The sequence below is a fragment of the Lagenorhynchus albirostris genome, chromosome 20, assembly GCF_949774975.1.
Source record: "Lagenorhynchus albirostris chromosome 20, mLagAlb1.1, whole genome shotgun sequence".
In the NCBI taxonomy this organism is placed as follows: Eukaryota; Metazoa; Chordata; class Mammalia; order Artiodactyla; family Delphinidae; genus Lagenorhynchus; species Lagenorhynchus albirostris.
This window is the reverse complement of record NC_083114.1, coordinates 17848144-17869879: the sequence shown is the minus strand read 5'-3', so window position 1 is coordinate 17869879 and position 21736 is coordinate 17848144. Positions and strand designations below refer to the sequence as shown.

The 21736-nt window shown below is 50.4% G+C and overlaps 1 protein-coding gene across 7 annotated transcripts in view; it reads right to left on the bottom strand.

Annotated features, from left to right (window-relative positions):
* Positions 1-20827, bottom strand: part of ADAP2 (ArfGAP with dual PH domains 2) — a 32852-nt gene extending 12025 nt beyond the window's left edge. For 3 of the 7 annotated variants that reach the window (XR_009537643.1, XM_060134797.1, XM_060134794.1), the window contains exons 1-10: positions 20606-20827; positions 19609-19739; positions 17829-17920; positions 16619-16698; positions 15366-15478; positions 10068-10214; positions 6095-6178; positions 2738-2800; positions 1464-1541; positions 522-750 (exon numbers count right to left, since the gene is read on the bottom strand). Coding sequence is in view for 6 of the 7 variants with exons in the window: in XM_060134797.1 (XP_059990780.1) it covers positions 522-750; positions 1464-1541; positions 2738-2800; positions 6095-6178; positions 10068-10214; positions 15366-15478; positions 16619-16698; positions 17829-17920; positions 19609-19739; positions 20606-20699 (1111 nt within the window). In the remaining variant the exon portion in view is untranslated. Of the gene's footprint in view, positions 1-521; positions 751-1463; positions 1542-2737; positions 2801-6094; positions 6179-10067; positions 10215-15365; positions 15479-16618; positions 16699-17828; positions 17937-19608; positions 19743-20605 lie in introns of those variants that run through there. The other 4 variants (XM_060134796.1, XM_060134798.1, XM_060134799.1 and 1 more) reach the window with 4 other exon arrangements.
* Positions 20828-21736: the final 909 nt, after the last annotated feature.

The window sequence follows — 21736 nt, the reverse complement described above, 5'->3', positions numbered from 1 at the left end:
AAGCCTGCTTGTGACACATCTGGGGTGAAGGGGAAGAACAGGAGAGGGGCAGACACATGAAAGGACCCAGAGAAAAGAAGAGTCCTAAAAATAGCCCTCCCTCTATGAGCGGGGAGCAGTCCAAAATCCCAGGAGCTGCCCAGCGCTGTGACCTTAATAACAGGCCAGAGTTTTCTCATGAGAAAAGGGACTCAGGGGCAGAGGGTGGAGGGACAGAGAGGCTGCTAGGCTCTTGGACTGAGCAGGGCAGAAAAGCGGATCTAAGTGACAGCTCTGCTAGAGCGAAACTCCTCCGGACGTGGCTAGAGAAAGGCTCCTGATAGAGGAACTAAGCGTGCACAGAGAGGGTTCCCTGGCAATACTGTGCACTGTCTGAACTTTTCTTTGGCAGGAAGAGAAGAAAATGGAAAGAGGGCAGTCGGGAGCCATGACCCCAGTTCCAGGGCTCACAGCTGAACCCAAGTGAAGAAGCCCCTTTCTGCCTGCTGCCCTCAGCCAAAGGAACAAGCCCTGCATCTTACTGAGGAGGTTGAGGGGCGTCAGGGGGCGGGAGAGGACATCCCGAAGGCTCTCCGTCCATTCGCGTTGCTCCTTCTCGCTGGGGCAGGTGAAGATGAATCTCCGCTGCGGGGTGACGACGGTGATGCCGGCTTTCCAGCGATTCCCTCGGATGCCCTTAGGCAGGTCCTCATACACCTGGTACCCCTGCTCATCACTCCCCAGAAATACCTGGCCCTGCTCAAAGGCGTCCTGAAAATAGAAGACACAGGTCGTCAGAGGCCACAGCTGGGGCTGAGGGCCACCTGCAGGCCTGACAGCCCCCCAGGTCCATTTTAGTAAGAGGTGTGTGTGTTGGGTGGGGCTTCTGCTGGGGATTTCGGCTAGATGGGACCCAGAATTTAAAAGGCTCAAACCATAAAAGACATCACACACGGCATCTGTTTAAATGGTACTTAATATTTACAGAGAGTTAACTCTGCTCCATGAATTCAAGGACTTTACACGTAGTAACTCATGTGACCATCCTCACGGCAACCTCTGAGGAGGGCAGTGTTATAAAGCCTATTTTCTGGGGGAGGAAACTGAGGCACAGAGTGCTGAGTGCTCTGCCCAGAGCGCACCCCTAAAGGTGGCAGGGCTGGAACTGCAGCCCAGACAGCCGAGTTCTAGCGCCCTCACTCCCAACTGCTACACTCCACAGTCTCCGGTTGGAAGAGAGTCCTGCCGGGAAACATCTGTCTTAGCTACTGATACATTGGCAGCAATTTGGACACACATAAAGGACTTCCTGAAGGTGAGGGAGAGCACAGCTCCATGCACAGACTGACTTAGAGACAGATGACGATGGAGGTGTGCCTCTGGCTGGGTTTCTCCAGCCCTGTCGCTTCCCCATGGTTCCCGACCAGCACTGACCCCACCTCCGCCTGCAGGTGCACAGCGGCGGGGCTGGCAGTGGCTCTTACCAGCGGGTTCTTGTAATAGAGCAGCCTCCGCTCCTGGGGATCCAGGGCAAACCACCTTTTCTTGAAAGGCTCTCGCTGCTGCAAAAAAGGAAACCTCGTACCAGGCTCGGCCAGGCGGTGGGGACAGAGGTCAGAGGGCCATCCTAGGCCAGGCCGAGGGAGCCGGCGGGTCCCAGCCCCGCAGTCGCACACCCCAGCACCCCTCCCCAGGCCTAGAGCTCTGCAGGCTCCGCCCCATCTCTCCCCCACCCATCCCACCCCCTCCCCCAGCCCCAGCTTCGCCCTGCTGCCTCCAGGTGCTGCCTACGTGGTTGGAAGAAGCATTTTACCCCTTTCTCAGGCTGTGGACAAGAAGTCTCAGAAAAAGGAAGCTGGGAAATCAGAAGTGGCTACGCTCAGCGCTTCTGAAAGTGCTGGCCTTGGCCGAATTCTATCCTAGGTCAGGGGAAGGAAAGCCCCTGGCCAGAGCCACGGGGAGGGCGGTGCTACCAGCTGGTGAAGGAAGAGAACCTGCAACCCTTTTACAAGTTTTCCAGCTGCCCGAGGCTTTCTTTACCCTGATTGCCTAACACCTTTCACTGACTGGCATCTTAACAAGCATCTTTAACAAGCATCCTGTCAGCATATTACATCTTAAAACAAACAAACAAACAAACAAAAAACACAACGCACTGGAATGCTGTCGCTTTGGGGTTCTTTTTTAGGGAGCTCCTCTACTTTTCCCTTCCTTCTCCCTTTCCCTCCTCCCTTCCCTGCTTCCGCCCGTCACAACCCCCTACCATCTCCATCTTCTGACTTTGAGCCTCGCCCCACCAGCATGCAGCTGGGCACCCAAGCACGGGTATATATAGGTGTGTTCTCTCAGACTGATCACTAGTCCCTGCGTCACTTGAACGGTCCTGGTAGGGCCCCAGCACAGAACACACAAGGGTTCTGGAAAGTCAAAAGCTGTCCCCCAAGGAGTCCCTTTTCAGCTATGCTTTCCCAAGAGTAAGATCAGTTAGATGGTGTTAAGAAGACAGAAGCTAATGGTAGATGTTGATAAAGCGGGAGGATGCCCAATTACAGGGAGAAGCACCTCAGCCATGCTGGACCACACTCCAGCCACCTGGTCTCCACTTGATCCTCCAGCCCCGGAACTCACAAACATCCATTTACTTCCCCTTCCTCCCTCCTCTCTGCCCCTGGTTCCCCATTTTCCCACCTCCCAAATTCTGCCCTACTGCCCACTGGGACAGGGGCCACGAAAGTCTCCCCGGGAGTGGAGGATATACCTTTGGACCAGTTTTTTCCATGAAGCCTTGCTTGAGGTAGTTCCTGGTGATGAGGGGCACAAGCTGGGGGAAGAAAGACACACACTGACACCCCTGCCTCACACCCAGGAGCCCGAGGGTCCCCACCGAACTTGGCTCCCCAAAAAAGGGGAAGTTTGGAATGGGGAAGGATGTGTACGCGTGGTTCAGGGGGTTATATTTGGTATGGACGCAACATTAACATTTCAACAGAGCCAGACAACAGCACCCCAGATGTCTGCAGAGCTTACCAGCACAGCCAAGTCTTAGTTTCAAGGCTTAGTTTAGGGATTCCTTCAGCAACTCCAGGAGAAGGACACAGGCAAGGCTCTGAGGAGACCCTCCTGGTGTCAGGTGGGCGTATTCTGAGGATCTACTGTGTGTCAGGCTCTGTGCGTAATTCTCAACCACACTGTGAGGTGGATATTATCATCTTCGTTGTATATATGAACAAACCAGGCCTCAGAGAAGTGGTTGTGGATTTTCTCAAAGACACGTCATTGGTAGGATGAAGAGCTTTCACATCTAGAGGCGATGGACACCATACAGACACTAGTGGTACCCCTACCGCTACTCTGTGATGCTAAAGTATAAACACGGCAGAACCCTCTGATCAGGCCCTTGGCCAAGACCTGGTCATTGGTGGGGATTCTGACCCAGGGCCATAGGAGGTGATGGCAGGGTGGGCAAGTAGAGAAAGCTCTGGACTAGGAGTCAAGAGACCTGAGTTCTAGCTCCAGGTCTGACCTCAACCAGCTGTGTTACCTTGGTAAGACCTTATGCCTCTCTGGGCCTGTTTCCCGCTACGTAATGAGGATACTGGCCTATGTGATCTGCAGGATCCCTTCCAACTTGCCGTCCTATGCTCAGAGAAGCTTCCAGGGATTGATGCTGGTCTCCTATGCTCCAGGGTGTCAACTGGCAAGTCTAGAGTTTCGAGTGACAGCCCAGGTTTCTGAAAACACAGGGGTTCTCCAGAGCCTGAGCCCAGGGCAGGGACGAAGCAGACATGACATCTGGGAATAGGAGTGGAAAGTCTGAAAGGGAGAAAATCGTGAGCTCAAAACGAACATATAAAGGCCAACACTCCCCTTTCCCTAAACTGCATTCTGTGGGCTCTAAGTCCTTCATTTGGAGAGAAGAGAAGTCCTGACAGCTCAGTCGTCTGAACTAGAGCCACAGCAGGGGGAGTCTAGGCCTCGGGAAGCCAATGGAAGAAGAAGAAAAATCACGTGGACGGGGTTCTGTTCACTGTACCTTAGACACCCTGCTCACTGGACTGACGGCAGCCCTGGAGGCAGGGATTGTCCTCATGGTGACAGATGAGTAAACGGGGGCTCAGAGAGGTGAGGGGACTTGTCCTACGTAACACATCAGCTTCTCTGACTTTGGGCTCATGCGTTTTCTTATCACAGGACCACAACCCCGCTTGGGCTCCCCAGGTTTCCAGCATCTGGATCCCTGAGCTCGAGCCAGGCCTGGGTGGTTGCCCAGGACCTCACGTCATACGTAGACATGGGGGGAAGAAAGATGGGGAGAGAGGTGGGCGGGGAGGAAACTGGGAGTGGATAAGGGGTAACAATGGTGGATGAGGGAGGCAAGAGGGCATTGAGGATGTTGGCCAAAGACCAGTTTCCTCCGCAGGGGTCAGCAGAGTTGGAGAGCTGGCCCAGACAAATGAGGCTGGGCATCTGCACTTTGTCCTCCATCCTCTCCAGCCAGCAGTCAGCACCCCCAGCGCCCCGCCCACGGAAGCAGGCAGTCACCAGCTCCGGTGCTGACTTGCTGACTCTGCAGACCAGGAGGGCCCTGAGCCGGGTCTAGCTGGAACTGCTCCTAGAGAATTGCCACCTCAGTGCATCACTGGGTCTGGAATGGACCCCTGTTCCAGACACTTTGCTCCCTGCAAACTTGGGCATTAAGGAACACTTAGGCTTCCAAGGAGGGTCTAACAGTTGGGATTAAGAAAGTTCCAAGACTGGGACTTCCCCGGTGGTCCAGTGGTAGAGAATTTGCCTGCCAACGCAGGGGACCTGGGTTCGATCCCTGGTGGGGGAACTAAGATCCCACATGCCGCAAGGCAGCTAAGCCCGCAGGCCACAACTACTGAGCTCATGCGCCTCAACGAGAGAGCCCATGTGCTGCAAACTACAGAGCCCATGCGCCCTGGAACCCATGCGCCACAACTAGAGAGAGAAAACCCGCACGCCACAACTAGAAAGAAGCCCGTGCGCCACAAAAAAGAGCCCACGCACCGCACCGAAAAGATCCCTCATGCCTCAGCGAAGATCCCGAGTGCTGCAACGAAGACCCGACGCAGCAAAAAAAAAAAAAAAAGAAAGAAAGAAAATAAATAAATAAATTAAATAAATAAATATTAAAAGGAAAAAGAAGTCCCAGGACTAACATGGTCTCTCCACCCCTATCTCTTACAAAATCCTCCTGGAGCAGGCCTAAGACAGGGACCAGAGTACAGCACCTCAGGGTTGGAAGGGACCCTGAAGATGATCCAGACCAAGCACCATCTTACAGATGTGGGAACAGATGCACAGAGAGGTGACTCAACCCGCAGTGGTCACACAGCAAGTTAGCAGCAGAACGTCCACAAGAGCCTAGGCCTCCTGGCTCAGGGCAGCATCCTCCAGCCCACTATACAGCTTCCCCAGCCAAGCCTGAGAGATGTAGATGGACGCTCCAGACATCTGAGGACAATCAGATGAAGTTCTCAGGCTCCCCACTACCTAGGCCATGAAAGGCAGACTGTTCCCGTTAGAATGATAATGGGTAAGATCCCACTACCTTCCTTATACCAGAATATGAAAGGGTAAAGGGGGGAATGTTCGAATGTGAAGAACACCTTTGGTTATGCACTTGACCTTCCTGGGACTCAGTTTCTCATCAGTGAAATGGGAATAATCACACTCACCTAACTGCTGGCTGCAAGGGATTACTAGATAAAAGGGATTACAAGATACAATGGGCTCGAAAGCACTGTATAAGCAGTATGTGAGGGACCATTCGTGCATTTTAGTGGGAGAAGGGGTGAGAGAGAGATGCTCAGCTCCTGAGCCCCTTGACACTGTGGGTGGTAGCCACACATCCCGAAGGGGACAGCCTGACCCACTTTTTGGAGGCTGCCTTGCCAGGGGTGAGGCCATAACCCCCAGACTCCCCAGGAGAAAGCTTTTGGTTTCCCACTGAGGTCCCCAACCCCAAATCTCAAGGTCTTTCCTGCAAACAAACTGAGGCTGGCCTCTGAGTGTCTTCAAGGTCAGCAGACAAGAAGCAAAGGAGATGGCAGAGAGGAGATGTGGGAGTTGGGGTCCACATTTAGCTCACCTCAGGCTCCGGGAGCTCAGGAAAGGCCATTTTTAGGTATTGGAGACGGGCTGCACGGAGGGCATTGAACCAGTCCACTATCTCCTGCAGAGAAAAATACAAAGGACAGATGGACAGCCAATGAGACAGAGTAGTGGGGGAGCTGAGGCTGGAGGCGAGAAGCCAGCTGGACCTTCAGGTCTGGGCACATGCACGCACCCCCAGTCCCACTCAGGGGCCTGTGGGCTGTTCACAGGCATCTGGGAGGACAGGGCCCGAGCCCAGGGGCATCACCTGAGCAAGTGGGAAGCCACTGACAGGGAGATGCCCAGAGCCATGGGAAAGGACCAAGGCGGACCACATAGGAGTTATGCAAGGGCCTAGGACAGTGCTTGGCTCTTTCTAATGTGTGTGTGAATCACCTGAGGATCTCATTAAAACGCAGATTTGTATTCAGTGGGTTTGGGGTGGGGCCTGAGATTCTGCATTCCTAACGAGCTCTCAGGTGATATGACGCTGGTCATTGGGACACACTTTGAGAAGCAAGGGTCCTCAGAGGCCAAAGACTGGCTTTCAGGTGGGGGCAGGTGCACCTGGGGATGCTCCTCCGATGCGGATGCCCATCACCTGGAGTGCAACTTGGGCTAAAGCTGGCTTGGATCTTCTGTGTCCCTCTGGGAGAACACCTCCCTCGGCAGTGCCCACGATCGTCTCTCACTTTATCCAGCTGGCTCTGCCTCTGCTCTGCCAGGCTCCTTTCAGGCCTCCTTATGGCAGCCAGAGTGATCTTCGAATTGCAAATCTAATGGAGTCTAGCTTAGAGTCCTCTCCACTACCCTCAGGAAGAGAGTCTAAGTTCTTTGCCCTCTGAGCTCCTTCCATACAAAACCATTGCAATCCCTGCCCCGCCTCCCCCCGCACCCCATCCCAACACATGCTATTACCTTTTCCTGAAACACTCAGCCTCACCCAACTCTCTGCCCTCACCCCCGACACACCTTTTACCTAGAACATTCTACTCATCCTGAGGGTGAGTTTAGATATTGCAATAGATTTCTGCTCCACGCAAGCCCTGATTCTATGAGAACTGCCCCACCCATTCTCAGGCACACACCACTCACCCACAGTTGCAGCCACGCTTGCTGCTATGATTCTACCCACTCTTGACCACAGCAACTGGACAAATGCAGAGGCTGGACAGGGCTTATCAGATTCTTTCTCCCAGGAATTTGGAATTGGGGGAGCTAGCTGAAAGACTTGTTCAAATAGCTGCTGTGCTGCACTTAGATGTAATACGGTGATTGAGAAATTCATTTGAATTTGGTTTCAAAGGTATGAAACATCACTACCCTTTCTCTCTTGCAGGTCAAACTTGCTGGCCCCGTATTCCTGAGTTCGGAGCTCTCCTGTCCTGGGTGTTAAGAAACTTCTAGAGGCTCAGGCACTAAGGGAATGGGACCATCCCATGAAAGACCCACCTAGGCCTCCACTTTGGAAGGGCTCTTTGGTCACGAACTGGTGGCTCCGGGGCAAAATCCAACCTGCACGCAGGTTTGTTTGGCTCCTGAAGTTTTGTCTGTTTCAGTCCTCTATACAGGTGTTCCTGTTTGCCACAGCCTTAAGGCTGTCCACTTTACTTTTCAATTGCCCACATGGCTCCTGTGGGCATGAGTTTGAGCATCCCCCCCACCCCCCACTCCCATTTATGCCCATCTAAGGGAGAAGCTGAGGCATCAAGGGAAAGAGGAGACCGGCCAGAACCAGGCTGCCGGTAGCTCTACAACCGGGTCAGTGGTAGGGAGCCAGGTACCGTAATTGTCCGAGACCTTGGGCACTACAGCAAAAGTCCTCGTAGCTTTCGCGCGGGTGGAGGGGTAGCCACTGGTATCCAGCCAGTCTGGACATGGGACTACAGCAGTGAGCCCAATGTGGACTGAAAACCAGGCATCTCCTCCATGTCTCCCACACTGCATAAGTCCCAAGATTCTAGTAAAGCCAAGGGAGGGAGCCGAGAAAGATGACTGATAATAGATTTCTTGGCAATTTGGGGAATGAGATCGTTGAATTTAGAGAAACAAACAAGAGAGACATTACTCGCACTCCTGGTTTTACAGAACAATGTGTTGCTGTTACAGTGTATTCTCTCTCTCTCTCTCTCTCTCTCTCTCTCTCTCTTAAACACACACACACACCACAGCTCCTGATTCTAATCTCTCAGGAGGCCAAGCCATACTACTGGCCCTTGAAATAAATAAACACTCCTATATCTTTCCTATTCATGTCCTGTTTAAGCTGGTTTGAGTGTCCTCCTTTTCAGCATATTCACACAATTCTTAAATAGATGCTCCTTCCTCTGGAAAGCCTTTTTTGACTGTCCCCTTCCAGCCCACCCACCCCCCAGACTAGGCTACTTATATGTCTCCCGTGTGTCCCTAGCACGGCCTCCAGCCCATCCTCACACACCATCATCAGTGCCTATTTCCCCGTCTGCCTCCCGAGACTCTGAGATCCCAGAACCCCACTCATGGCTCTGCCCCACTCACTACACACCCCAGTGCTGTGCACGTTGCGGGGAGGAGTGCGATAAGGATTTACCGAAAGAGTGAACTCGTGAATGCATAAGTGACACAGATGTGAAATGACTCACAAGAGTTTGTCTTCTTCTGCAGCTGCCACAATCATGAACAAACTACAGCAGCAACTACTGTTTACAGTGCACTTCACCGTAATGAGATGTTTTCACGTTCGTGGTTCATGGTCACTCAACTCTCAAAACCCCTCTGGGAGGTGGACGTTATCAACCATAAACAAGCAGACTTAGGGAGGGAAGGAACCTGCCCTAATAACACAGCTGGGAGTGGCAGAACCAGAGCCCCAGCTTCTGACTCCAAACCCAGCTCTTCAGACCACACCAGGAAGTCAGCCCAGAATGTGGAGGGAGCGTGAAGCCTGCTGGGAGGGTGATCCATGGTCACCATCCCAGCGCTAGGGCCTTATGGGAAGATCGAGTCCCTGTATCTGGTTCCTGGCTCCTGCTGCCAAGGGTCCTTCCTCCAGCAGAGGCACTTGGGGAGGTGAAATGGGTGCAGGGCTCAGGAACCATTGGCTACGTGACTTTGAGCAAATTATTTAACATGCCCATGCCTCTGTAACACGGGGATAAAACATTTCCAGGGTTGCTCTGAAGATTAAGAAATGATGTATCGTGACTGCCAAGAAGAGCACCTGGCACAGAATTAAAAAGAAACTCACAAAATGTCAGCCTCCACCTTTGCCCCTCCTCACCTCGACTTAGCATCTCTGACCCTTGCCCGGTCACATGACCCTGCTCATTTGGACCCAGCTTATTCTCTTGAACCTGTACTATTGGCCTGCTCTTCTCTGATGGAGTCCATTTCCTGGACCTTTAAGTGGTGTTTTCCCCAAACTTCAGTGCGCATAAGGATCACCTGGGGATCCTGTTAAAACGCAGCTTCTAATTCGGTAGGTCCGGGTGGGCCCGAGACTCTAGTTCTAAGAAGCTCGCAGGTGATGGCTAATGCTGTTGGTGCCGGACCAAACGCTGAGAAGCAAGGCCGTGGAGTGTGCGTTGCCCAGGCTTTGATCCATTCCTCCTCCCATATTTGGAATCTCCGGCCCCACCTGACTTGCCAGCCCTGGGCATAGTCCCTTCTGCTAAGTGGATGCCCCTTGACGGTTGTGCACCATCCAGACGCACCCCTGGTACCCACCAGGTTGCTCTCCCTGATCTCGCTCTGCTTTACTTGTACCTCTGTCTCCAACTAGAGAGCGACAATAGGGAATTCCCTGGCATTCCAGTGGTTAGGACTCGGTGCTTTCACTGCCGTGGGCCCTGGTTGGGGAACGAAGATCCCACAAGCCACGTGGTGTGGCCAAAAAAAAAAATAAAAAGTGACAATAGGTTAAGGTGAACAGCAGCAGCAGATCTCAGGAGGCTGCTGTGCAAGGGGGTCAGTGAGCTGGAGGCTCTCACCTTCCCGCTCTCGTGATACACAAACAGGTTCCTGACGTGGCCCTCTCTTCGGTAGGTGATCTGCAGCCCATGGGGGTTCCCTATCTTCTCTGTCTGGAAGGTGGCATTCAAGTCCTTGATGCTGATGACAGCTTTGGGCTCTTTACCCTAAAAGAGAGGAAGCAGATACTTAAGATGCTGACAGTCAGCAGGGTGACTTCTCATCACGTTCGCCAGGGAGACCTAACTGCAAACAGATGACCCGTGTGGAACTCTGCTTAATCAGATTGGCCTCTCTGAGCTGCAAGGGGGCTTGGAAAGACCTTAACTTAGAACTTTTCAAAATGTTTAGCCATAGAATTTTTTCTGAAACGAATCATAAGGAATTCCCTGGAGGTCCAGTGCTTAAGACTTGGTGCTTCCACTGCAAGGGGCACAGGTCTGATCCCTGGTTGGGGAACTAAGATCCCGCAGGCCGTGTAGCCAAAAAAAAAAAAAAGAATTTGAAACAAATATCCGTGGAAGGCAAACAAATAAAATAGATTAAACAAACAGATAAAAGCAGCTGTGGGGGCCTCAGGGCACGCCCTCCCACCCTCCACTCTGTTCTCAGGGTCTGAACACAATTCGGGCACTCACTGATGCTAAGAAGGCAAAGGGGAAACAAGTGCTTCCTTTCATGACTGATAAGAGAGAAAAATGATACCAACGCTCTAGTCCCATAATAGCTGTTACCCACATGCAGCTATTAAAATTAAAACTAAATAAAATTAAGACTTTAGTTCCTTAGTCACACGTAGTCCCATTTCAAGTGCTCAGCGACCACCTGTGACTAGTGGCTAGGGTACTGGACAGGTGCAAACAGAGAAATTTCCGTCACTGAAGAAAGTTCTAGTGGGAAATTTGGTCATATTTACTAAAATGTTGAGTGTTTTGCTTTGAGCCACAATTTCACATCTAAGAATCTATCTGAGGAAGTAATTGCATTACTATGCAAACACATATATCAAAAGATGTTTACTGCCATGTTGCTTATAACAGTAAAAAAATAAAAAAGAAGAAGAAATTATTGAAATGTCCATCAATGATAATGGGTTAAATAAATAAATCATAGCATATCCACACAATAAAATATCACAGAATTTTTTAAAGGAAAATTTAAATCAATATTACTAATATGAAACAATGTCCATGATATCCATGTGTGAGAAATACCAAGTCCCAGAACGGGATGTATAGTAGGAACCTATTAATGCAAAAATTATATACACATATATATGCATATACTATATGCATATAGTATATATATAATGTACATAAACTATATGTATACACTATATGTTTATTTGCACGTACATAAGAAGTATGGACAGATTTACACCAACACTCTTCACAACGGTTTTCTTGAAAGATTAATGTACGACTTTCCTTTTAAAATATTTACTATGAAAAATACTAAAAATACAAAAAAAGTGTATTTAATTTTGTCAATATTGTTCCCCAAAAGGAAATTTGTTTAAAAAATACAACATTACTAATAAAGCCAAAATCCCTTTAATTACTACTTACCCTGTCCCTTTCCCCTCCTCCACTCCCCACAGTCAATCACTGTCATGAGTTTGATGTTCATCTTTCTAGTTCACTTTTTACACTTTTATACACACATACACATACCCATGAACAATACATAGTGTTGTTTTATGTGGCTTTAATTTACATAAATGGTATCACATTATATGGATCATTCTACAACTTGCTTTTGTCACTCAACGTTTTATCTCTGTCCATGTTGAGATATACCAATCTACTTGGCTCTTGTAAATGACTACACCAAAAGTTATCAATCTATGTTCCTGTTGACAGATACTGAGATTGTTTCTGATTTTTTTGCTGCTGTCAGCTTGTATCCCTGGTATACCCCCGTGAGAGTGTCTCTAGGTCACGATTAGGAATGGAATTGCTAGCTCACAAGTGTGTACATCTTTGACTTACTGAAAACTGCCAAATTATTTTGCTAATGGCTCTCCACAGTGGTTGCACCAATGTACATACTGGAAGTAAATTTCCAACAATAACAGAGAAGATTTCCCCTTTCCCCATATCCTCACCAACACTCAATGCTGCCAGTTTTTTTTTTTAACATTTTTGCCAATATGAAGGGTTTGAAATGGAATCTCATTGTTAATTTCTCTTATTCAACTTAATTGAGGTATAATTTATAAGCAATAAATGGAACTCACTTTAAGAGTGCAGTCTTTTGACAAGCGTATATACCCATGTAACCACCACCACAATCAAGATCTAGAACATCATTATTACCCTAAAAGAGTTCCTTTTGCTCCTTTGCATCAATCCCCACCCCGCCCCAATCCCAATCACTTATCTGCTTTCTATTGGTATAGTTTTGTCTGTTCTGAAATTGCATACAAATGGAATTATACAGTACATACTCCCGTACAAGTCTTCTTTGGCTCAGAACAATATTTTTTAGATTGATCCACATTACTGCATTTATTAGTAGCTTGTCCCTTTTTATTGCTGGGTATATTCCATTCTATGGATATACTACAATTTTTTAATTCATTTATTTGTGGATGAACATTTGGATACCTTCCAGGTTTTGGCTGTTACAAATAAAACTTCTGTGAACAAGATTTGTGGACAAATTTTGTTGTGGACATATGTTTTTGTAAATACCTAGGAGTGGAAAAGCTGGGTTATATGGTTAAGTGTACACTTAACTCTATTAGAAATTGCCAAATTGTTTTCCAAAGAGGTTGTATCATTTTATGTCCCACCAGCAATAAGAGTTCCAGTTTCTCCATATCCTTGTTAACACTTGGTGTTGTCAACCTTTTTAATTTTAGCCATTCTGGTGGATACATAGTATATCTCATTGTGATTTTAATTTTCATTTCCTTGACTGCCAGAGAGATTGGGCTTCTTTTCCTGTATTTATCAGGCATTTTGGTTTCCTTTTCTGTGAACTACCAAACCATTTCCTTTGCCTCTTCTGCCAATGGATTGTTTTTTTCTTCTTGATTTTTAGGGTTTTAAAAAAATGTGATCTGGGTATTAATATTTTGCTATGTTGAAATATCTTCTGAGTTTTGCTTTCTTTAAACTTCACTTTTTTGTATTACCCAAAATTTTCACATAAAAATGAGTTACCTTTATAATTTAAAACTTTTCCATTTGGGTAAAGAAATAAAAAAAGAACAAAGGCAACTTGTTCTATTTTTAGACTGCTTTAGACCGAACAGGCTTAGGACTGAGAAACAGATCAACTTTTTCCAACCAAGGATGAGACTCACATCCTAACTCACAACAGCTACTGGGGTTCGATGCCTGCTCCTAACTCTGTAGCAGCACTTTTTCTTCCTGCCTTTAGTACTTGCAATATTTTTCAGTGATTTAAACTGAAGACTGAGAAGAAATCCCTACTCTCTCTTGGAGGGTTAATACTCTTCATCCCCCATCATTTTTCATCTGGCCCCAGACTGAGGCCACACTGGACAGATCTTCTGGCATTGCTCTGGTCCATCCAGGAAAACAACAGGGGACATAAATAGTAATTTCTGCATGTAGGAAATGGAGTAAGATGAAGGCTAAAGTGCTCAGAGCTTGTCCTTCTCTTACTTTCTTGGCCATTCCTTCACATTCTCTTTGCTGGAAACTTCTTATCTTTCCTCTAAATATTGGAATATCCCAGGGCTCAGTGTGATAGATAATCTCCAAAGATGGGCTTCTCCAGTTCCTTCCCTCCTAGTTTGCACATGCCACTCTACCCATAAAGAGGTGGAATCTATATCCCCTCCTCTTGAATTGGAGCTGGTCGCATGACTTGCTTTGACCAACAGAAGGCAGTTCCTGGCCTAACCTTTGAGAGGCCTGGCAGCATTCTCATTTGCTCGGGGAAAGCCGGCTGCCATGCTGCAACAAAGCTTGAGCTGGACTCCTGAATGAGGAACGATCACAGAGAAGGCACAAGGAGGATGCCAAAGCGCCTGACGTGTGAGTGGAGGCTTCCTGGGTCTCCTGGCGCAGCCCAACCACCCCACGGATGCCACACTGAGTACAATGGAGCAGCCACTGCCTGCTCAGATTCCTGACCCACAGGATTGTGAGACACGATAGACTGATGTTTTGAGCGACTAAGTTTTAGGGTGGTGTGTCTGTCACTCAGCAACAAATAACTAAAATACTCAGTCCTCCGACATCTTTTCTCATCCACCCCCACCCCCTGCTTAGGTGACTCCAGCCAGTCCGGTTGCTAAACCAGTTTACATGCTGATGACTCCAGCTCCAAACTCTCCCCAAATCTCTAGACTCAGAACTTCTGAGAACTTCTTTCTCAGTCTCTATTTGTATGACTAATAAGCATCTCAAACGGGAAAGGAACTCTTGATCATCCCCGTAAGGAGCTAAGTCTTTGCCATCTCAGCAAATGACAAATCTAGACTTCTAGTTGCATAAGGCGAAAATCTGGGAATCATTCCTGATTCTGCTGACTTTCACACTCCGTGTCCAATCCTTCAGTAGATGCCATTGGCTCTATTTCCAAAATACACGTAGACTCTGACCACTCTAACCAGCTCCGTCACGATTATCCTGATCTAACCCATTATTCCTCGCTTGGATTATTGCAATAGCTTCCTAACTGGCTTCTCTGCTTCCACCCTCGCCTCCCCACTGCTCCATTCTCGCCTCCACCCCCCATTCCATTCTCGCCCCAGTAGCAGCCAGAGTGCCCCTTTCCAAAAGTTTTAGTCAAAGCAGATCACTTCTGTGCTCAAAACCCTCCTGTGGCTTCCCAACAGCAGAGTAAAATCCAAACGCCTAAATGTTTTGTAAAAATATTCTGTGATAAACCATAGTAGAAAAGAATATTAAAAAAAGAATGTAAATGTTTTGTAAATCATATATCCCATAAGGGTCTTGTGTATAGAATATATAAAGAACTATTACGGGCTCCCCTGGTGGTGCAGTGGTTAAGAACCTGCCTGCCAATTCAGGGGACACGGGTTCGAGTCTTGGTCAGGGAAGATCCCACATGCCGTGGAGCAACTAAGCCCATGCGCCCATGAGCCGCAATTACGGAAGCCCATGTGCCTAGAACCCGTGCTCCACAACAAGAGAAGTCACCGCAATGAGAAGCCTGTGTACCGCAATGAAGAGTAGCCCCTGCTCGCCGCAACTAGAGAAAGCCCGCGTGCAGCAACGAAGACCCAAAGCAGCCAAAAATAAAATAAATAAATAAAAATGTAGACCTGAGTGGGGTGAGAGCCAGCGCTCTGGGAGGAGTAAGAGAAGACTTACCTCTTCTTTAGTGTAGTACTTCAGGAGGCCTTCTCTTGCCAGGAGCACAAACCTCCTTTTCAGGAACTGTGCGTTGTCCCTTCCCCGCTTCCATAGGAACCCTTCTCGGTTACCTTCCACCAAGGATGAGAAAGAGTGAACACTCACGGCTTCAAGACAAACAAGCAACTCATGAACCCCGTTCCGTATAGTCTCAGGGGTGGAATGAACCTCTCACCTGCTGCTAAAATGTCTAGGATCTAATTTAGCTATTTCAGCTGCAGGACATGGGGGTCCTGTCTGGGGCCAAATTTGCAATGTTGTATGATTTCAGTTGGGCTACCCTCAACTTTCTTCCTTGGCTGTTTCCTAAGAAGACATAGTAAACTCTAAGTAGGCTAAATCCTGGGCTTCCCTGGTGGCGCAGTGGTTGAGAGTCCGCCTGCCGATGCAGGGGACACGGGTTTGTGCCCCGGTCCGGGAAGATCCCACATGCCACGGAGCGGCTGGGCCCGTGAGCCATGGCCGCTGGGCCTGCGCGTCCGGAGCCTGTGCTCCGCAACAGGAGAGGCCACAACAGTGAGAGGCCCGCGTATCACACAAAAAAAATAAAAATAAAATAAGTAGGCTAAATCCTAAGAAACTGGATTGATTCTGAAGGAGGCCCAACTTCACGTTGACATCAGCCTAATGAAACTCTCCAGAGTGTGGGAATAATGAGTGCCCTCTGTGCTCCTGGCCACTAGGAGAGCTGAGCACTGGCTGCCTCTGGTCCTCAAAGAGCAGTTTTGTATACTTTGCTCTCTGGGCCAGTGTCAACTTGGACTCAGAGTAGCAGGGCAGAAACTGCCACAGGTTCAGGGCCACCGATGAGGTTGTGCCCTGCACAAAGGCGGGAAGGGAGGTGAAATCCAGTCCATGCGCCTTCCCGAGGTTTGTGCCACACCAGGGGTTACATTAGCCAGAAGCAGGGTGTCTTATTTCTTCCTGGTCTGCCCGGTGGGTGAGTCTTTTTGCAATTTATACTGAAGACTCTATACACCCTGTGGCCCTGCAAGGACCTGAGACGAATGTGTTTCTCGGCCAGTCAGACCATAAAACCCCACCAGCCTATGTGTTGCTATTTCAGAGACAGAGGAACCCACAACTTGGCCTCTGTGGCCAGAGCAAGGGTGGCAGGTATATCTCTGCTGACCTTGTTCCTAATACTCAGGCACTTTGTTTTCTAGAACTCATCAGAACTAGCCCTCAAAAGATGATGAAAATAACTTTACCTGGGGGTGAGATGGTTTTCCCCTCAGCCATAAACTCCTGTCTCTCATACTTCGCTCGAATCCATTGTTCCTTTAAGACCCTAAAAAGAGAGACTCTTTAGGCAGCTGTGTCTGATGCATCCTCTTCCCATGGCAACTTTCTGAGACCCCGCAGCTGAAGATGGGAGCATCACAGCAGCTGCCTGCTCAGGCTAGCCAGGGATTCTCTGCCTGGGTACTATTAACATTTGGGACCGGGTAATTCTTAGTGGTGGGGGGACGTCTTGTGCTTTGTAGGATGTTTAGCAGTATCTCTGCTCATCCTCCACCCCCTCGATGCCAGTGCACCCCCTCCCCAGTTGTGAAACCCCAAAATGTCTTCAGACATTGCCAGTGTCTTCCCAGGGGGAAATATCTCCCCCAGTGGGCTATATGCACACCACTATATTATTCCAACCTCAGCCTCAGCCCTCTAGGTCAATGAGACAGATAACAGCTCCCCTGGACCATCTACTCTGCCACATCCCACTGTGTGTTCATGAGCTTAAGCCAGGACAGTCCAAGAGCCTCTTCCTGTGGCCCACGCATGAGATCTGAGCATGCTACACTGGACAGAGCAGTGGTCTTAGGGTCTGACCACCTGGGACCTGGTCCCACTCTACCATTTATCCACTGTGTGACCAAGGGCAAGTTACTTAACTCCTCTGAACTTGGGGAGTATGCCAATAATATTATACCTACCTACCCGTGAGGGTTGTTGAGAGGTTTAAATGCATACAAAGTGGCTTGTACTGTGCAGAGCACATGGTAAGTGCTTAGGTGGGGCCTAAGCAGCTGCTTTGGAGCAACATTGAGCTCAGGTGGGACAGCTCAGGTGGGACTCCGTAGAAAGTATAATAGCTGAAACACATTTGTTCTGCTAAAATACCGGCGGCTTCTTAATCAAGTTAGTTATCACCTGTAGGCTATGAGAACATCAAGGCAAAGGGACAGATCCTAAAGAAAATGCCCCATTTCACAGCTGTGGACACTGAGTCCCAGAGGGGGCAAGTGACAACCCAAGCTATGAAGGTGGAGAGGGGCTTTCATCAGGTCTGTGAGTTCTCCATGACAGTACCAAACGTTTTCCTGGCTCCGCCTGCTGGGCATGTCTGTAGAAGAGACCACCACCCAGGAGATGGGGTAGTGGTGGGAGCGGGGGTGGGGGGGAACCAGGAAATCACCCACTCACATGCAGTCGTTGGCCTGGGGGATATAGTAGAACGCAGGGACTCTGGCTTCATACTTGGCCTTCACTCGGAGGTTCCCATTGTGGGTCATAAACTGCAAGACAAAGCAACTTGGGGTAATGTTAGAACTTGAAAAAACGTGAAATGAAACCACGGTCTACTCTGAAGGCCACTGTTCTCACTGGCTCCTGGGCTGAGTCAGGAGACACTCCTCCCGGAGTTTGACACATTTCCCCTCCTCCCTGCCACCCCACCCAGCTTGGTCATCTGTGCTGCTGGGAAGCCCCAACTTGGAGCAATGAGGTGCTGTAACAACCATGCTTCATACAGGCAGAGCACTTTACAGCTCTCCTGCATTAGTTCATTCGATCCGCTCAACCATTGTAATATTACCACCCCCGTTTTAGAGGTGAGGACACTGAGGCTCAGAGAGGTTAGGTGACTTACCCAAGGTGACACAGCTAGTCAGTGGAGAGCTGGGATTTGAACCCAGACCTGTCTAACTCCAAAGCTCATGTTCTTTCTCCCACCCCCTCCACAGATGGCCAGGACCACCAGCAGCAGCCCCTGCAAGTCCGCAGGAGATAGATGGAGCTGGAGGATGGAAGAAGTTCAGTGCTCGCCCCATAGAGTATGTAGGTCAGGAAGATCACTGGGGGCCTTTGGCACCCAAGAGACCCAGAGGCAGATGTGCCAGGAGTGGCCCTGGCCAACAGCACTCAGTAACAGCAGTGGCATATCTGGGGTGAGGGCACGTGTGGAAAAAACATCAGGGTTTTAATCCATGTCCCTTGGGCAGTGGGAACCCTATTCTCCCCTTCCCCAGTGGCCACTTGGCTGTGTCGTGGGATGTGCATGGGCTTTGGATCTCAAAAGAGCAGGGTCTGCATCCCAGCTGCGCCATTTATTCACTGAGTGATGCCTGGGCAATACTTAAGCCCCTGAGCTTCAGGGATCTCACCCATGAAGATGAAGAACATATAACAGGGGAGTGATAAGGTACAAAGAAACGACCCTCAGGTTTAGGTGCTGGTTTCCAGTAGAACTTTCTCCTGCACTAGAATGTAAGCTCCATGTGAGCAGAGACTTTATCTCGTTCACTGCTCTCTCCTATACCCAGCATATGTAGGCTTACAGTAACGTGTGGAATGAATGAGTAAAGTGTCTAGCCCAGTGGTCTAGCACAGTGCATGGCACAGATGGGTACTCAGCAAATATGGGTCTGCTTCCCCAATAGTCCCGGAAATCCTCAGCTAGCCAGCCCAGTTTAGTACCGCCTGCTCTCTGAAGGTTTCCTGGCCAGAATGGTGTTATCTGGGCTGCAGGTGTCCTCCATCTTTGTAGGTCAGGAGAAAAAAGTGGTCCCCTCCCTGGCTAGGGCGACTGGAGGAGGACTATGTACCATGAATCAGGATACTTCTGTTATAGTCCAGGATTTCAGCGAATGAGAACAGCAGCTGTTAATTGACTATGTACTTTGTACCTGCCTTGAGCCTGCATTTAATCCTTACAGCAGCCCTATGAAGGGGTATCTTTATAACACAGATGTGGAAAGGGTTCACAACCAGCGTTAAATAGGAGGCGCAGGGCCTCATAGCTAGTAAGTAAGCAAGTGATGGAGCTAGGATTTGAACTCAGGGCCTCGTCTAAGGCAAGTCTAATTGGCTCCTTATCGCCCCTCTCTTGGCCTCAGTTTCCTTCCCTGTAGAATGGGAGCGCCCTGCCCACTGCCTCCACCCCAGTTCTGCTGTTCCAATGCTCTCCACCTGCGCCCCTTGCTACCTCCACAATACTGTCGTCCCAGAAGTCAAGTCTCACAGATTTCACTTTGCTGATGTCTGGGAAGTTGCGGTGGACTCCGGAGCAGTTCAGACAGATGAAGATGCCCAGCTTGTAAGAGGCCCAGTCGGGATCTGCGGGACAAGAGGACAGGAGGGGAGCTGGGTGAAGAAACCAGGGTTGGGCAGGGGGCGCCGGAAGAGGCAGGGCTTGGCAGTTAGCCTGGGGAGGTGTCCAGCTCAGCCCATGACTCCTCTCTTAGCCTCCCCGCCTTGGATGAACTAAGATCAGCATGAAACCCTCTGGTCAGCCCACTGGCCCTGGCGCGGCAGCGGCCAGGATGAAGATCTTGGAAGGAGTCCCGAGGAGGATGGGGGCGAGAGGCTGAGGCGGGCGCGATGTGGAAGTGTCAGGACTCCGAGGAACCTAGAGGAGAGCGCGGAGGAAGGGACCGGCACCGAGGCGCCTGGCTGGGGAGCTGCGGGTGGGGAAGTCGGAGTCAGGGACGCTCGGGGTCCACAGGGTCGGAGTGCTGTGGAGCAGGAACGTGGGAGGACCCTGGGGACGTCCGGGGCGGGTGGGGAAGGGGCACTGGACCATCAGGGCAGAACTGGGTCCGGGGTCTGGGATCCCTGGTGTGTAGGATGTTTGGGTCCGAGCGTGTGGGAAGTGGCTGGGTCTGGAAGGAAGACGTCAAGGACCGTGGTCCGGGTGGGTAGGGTGTCTGGCAGGGGAGGTGAGTAGAATGGTCAGGGCACCCGGGGCCGGGATCTAGTGCCGAGGTCCAGAGTGGGGAGAACAGGCGGCCCGGCCGGGTTCGAGTGGGAGCGGTACTGGCCGAGGAGAGGGCTGCCGGGGGCCCGGGTCCGAAGGTGATATAAGGGTCACGCGCGGATCCAGCGGGAGTCCTGGACCGGCACGGGCCTGAAGGGAGAGGAGGGGGCCGGCGGGCCAGGGGCCGGTCCCACGTTCCGGATTGGACGCGCCGCCGCGCCCTTACCTGCCGCCCCGCAGTCGGCGCAGTGCGCGTTGCCAGTGCCTGCCGCCCGCAGCAGCTCCAGCAGCCGCTTCTTGTTGCGCTCGCGGTCGCCCATGGCCGGCCCCGTGGGCTCAGCAGGGCTCAGTCCGGCCGCCCCCCGGCCTGCGGCCGCCCATGGTCAGCGCCTTCGCCCGCAGGTGGAGCGGGACGCAAACCCGGCGCCTCTAGCCCGCCCGCGCCTCCTGTCCCGCCCCCCAGGACTTTAAGCCCCGCCCCTCCTGGACTTTCTGTCCCGCCCCCGGCGCGTCCTGTTTGCGGGCTGCGTTCCTCTCTAAGGCGCACGCCCGCCCGGCAGGGACCCAGAGCAGGGCTTGGAGTCGGTCACCCTGGACCGAGGTCAAATCCTGGACCGCCACTGGCTAGCGTTGTGACTGTAGACAACCTGGTCAACCTCTCTGGGCCTCAGCTTACACCTCTGTAAAAGAGGAATAAGGGCATATGTCCTTGGCAGATTAAAAAGGATCTAACTTCTGTTAAAGCGTTCTCCTGAGGTATTATAGATCCTACATCTACTCAGAGACTTTGAGACATTCATATGCCACCTCCTCAGGAAGCCCTCCTTGATCCCTAGCCTGGAGTAATCTCTCCAGCTTCTGGTCTTGCTAGAATACCAACCGTTATTGGATCCATTTCGCCCTTTGGCCCTGAGCATTTTCTACCGATCTTGCATTACAGTTATTTATATATTTATGTTAATCCCTCCTCCCCTCCCAACACACACACATGCGCACACTAGATACTCGGATGTCAGAAGATTTACTTCTGTATCCCACACAGCTCCTAGAAAAAGCACCTGCACATTTTTAGAAGTCTAATAAATAGTCACATGACTGTGTCCCCCAGGAAGTGTGGCTTCACCAATAGGGACACTGCTGGGCATTTCTATCTGTGAAGTTCCATCACCATGAGGTGTGGGCAGGGCTTAGGTGGTCTTGAATCTGGGCATTTCGTGAATCCCCCTCCCCCATCTCTGTCCCTCTTTGACACCATCCTCAGTGATCCACAGACTCCTGGTAAGGCACACACTGTGCACACTTGCCATCCCCTCTGTAGGCAAATATCTGTCATATGCATAAGGCTTAATGCACACCA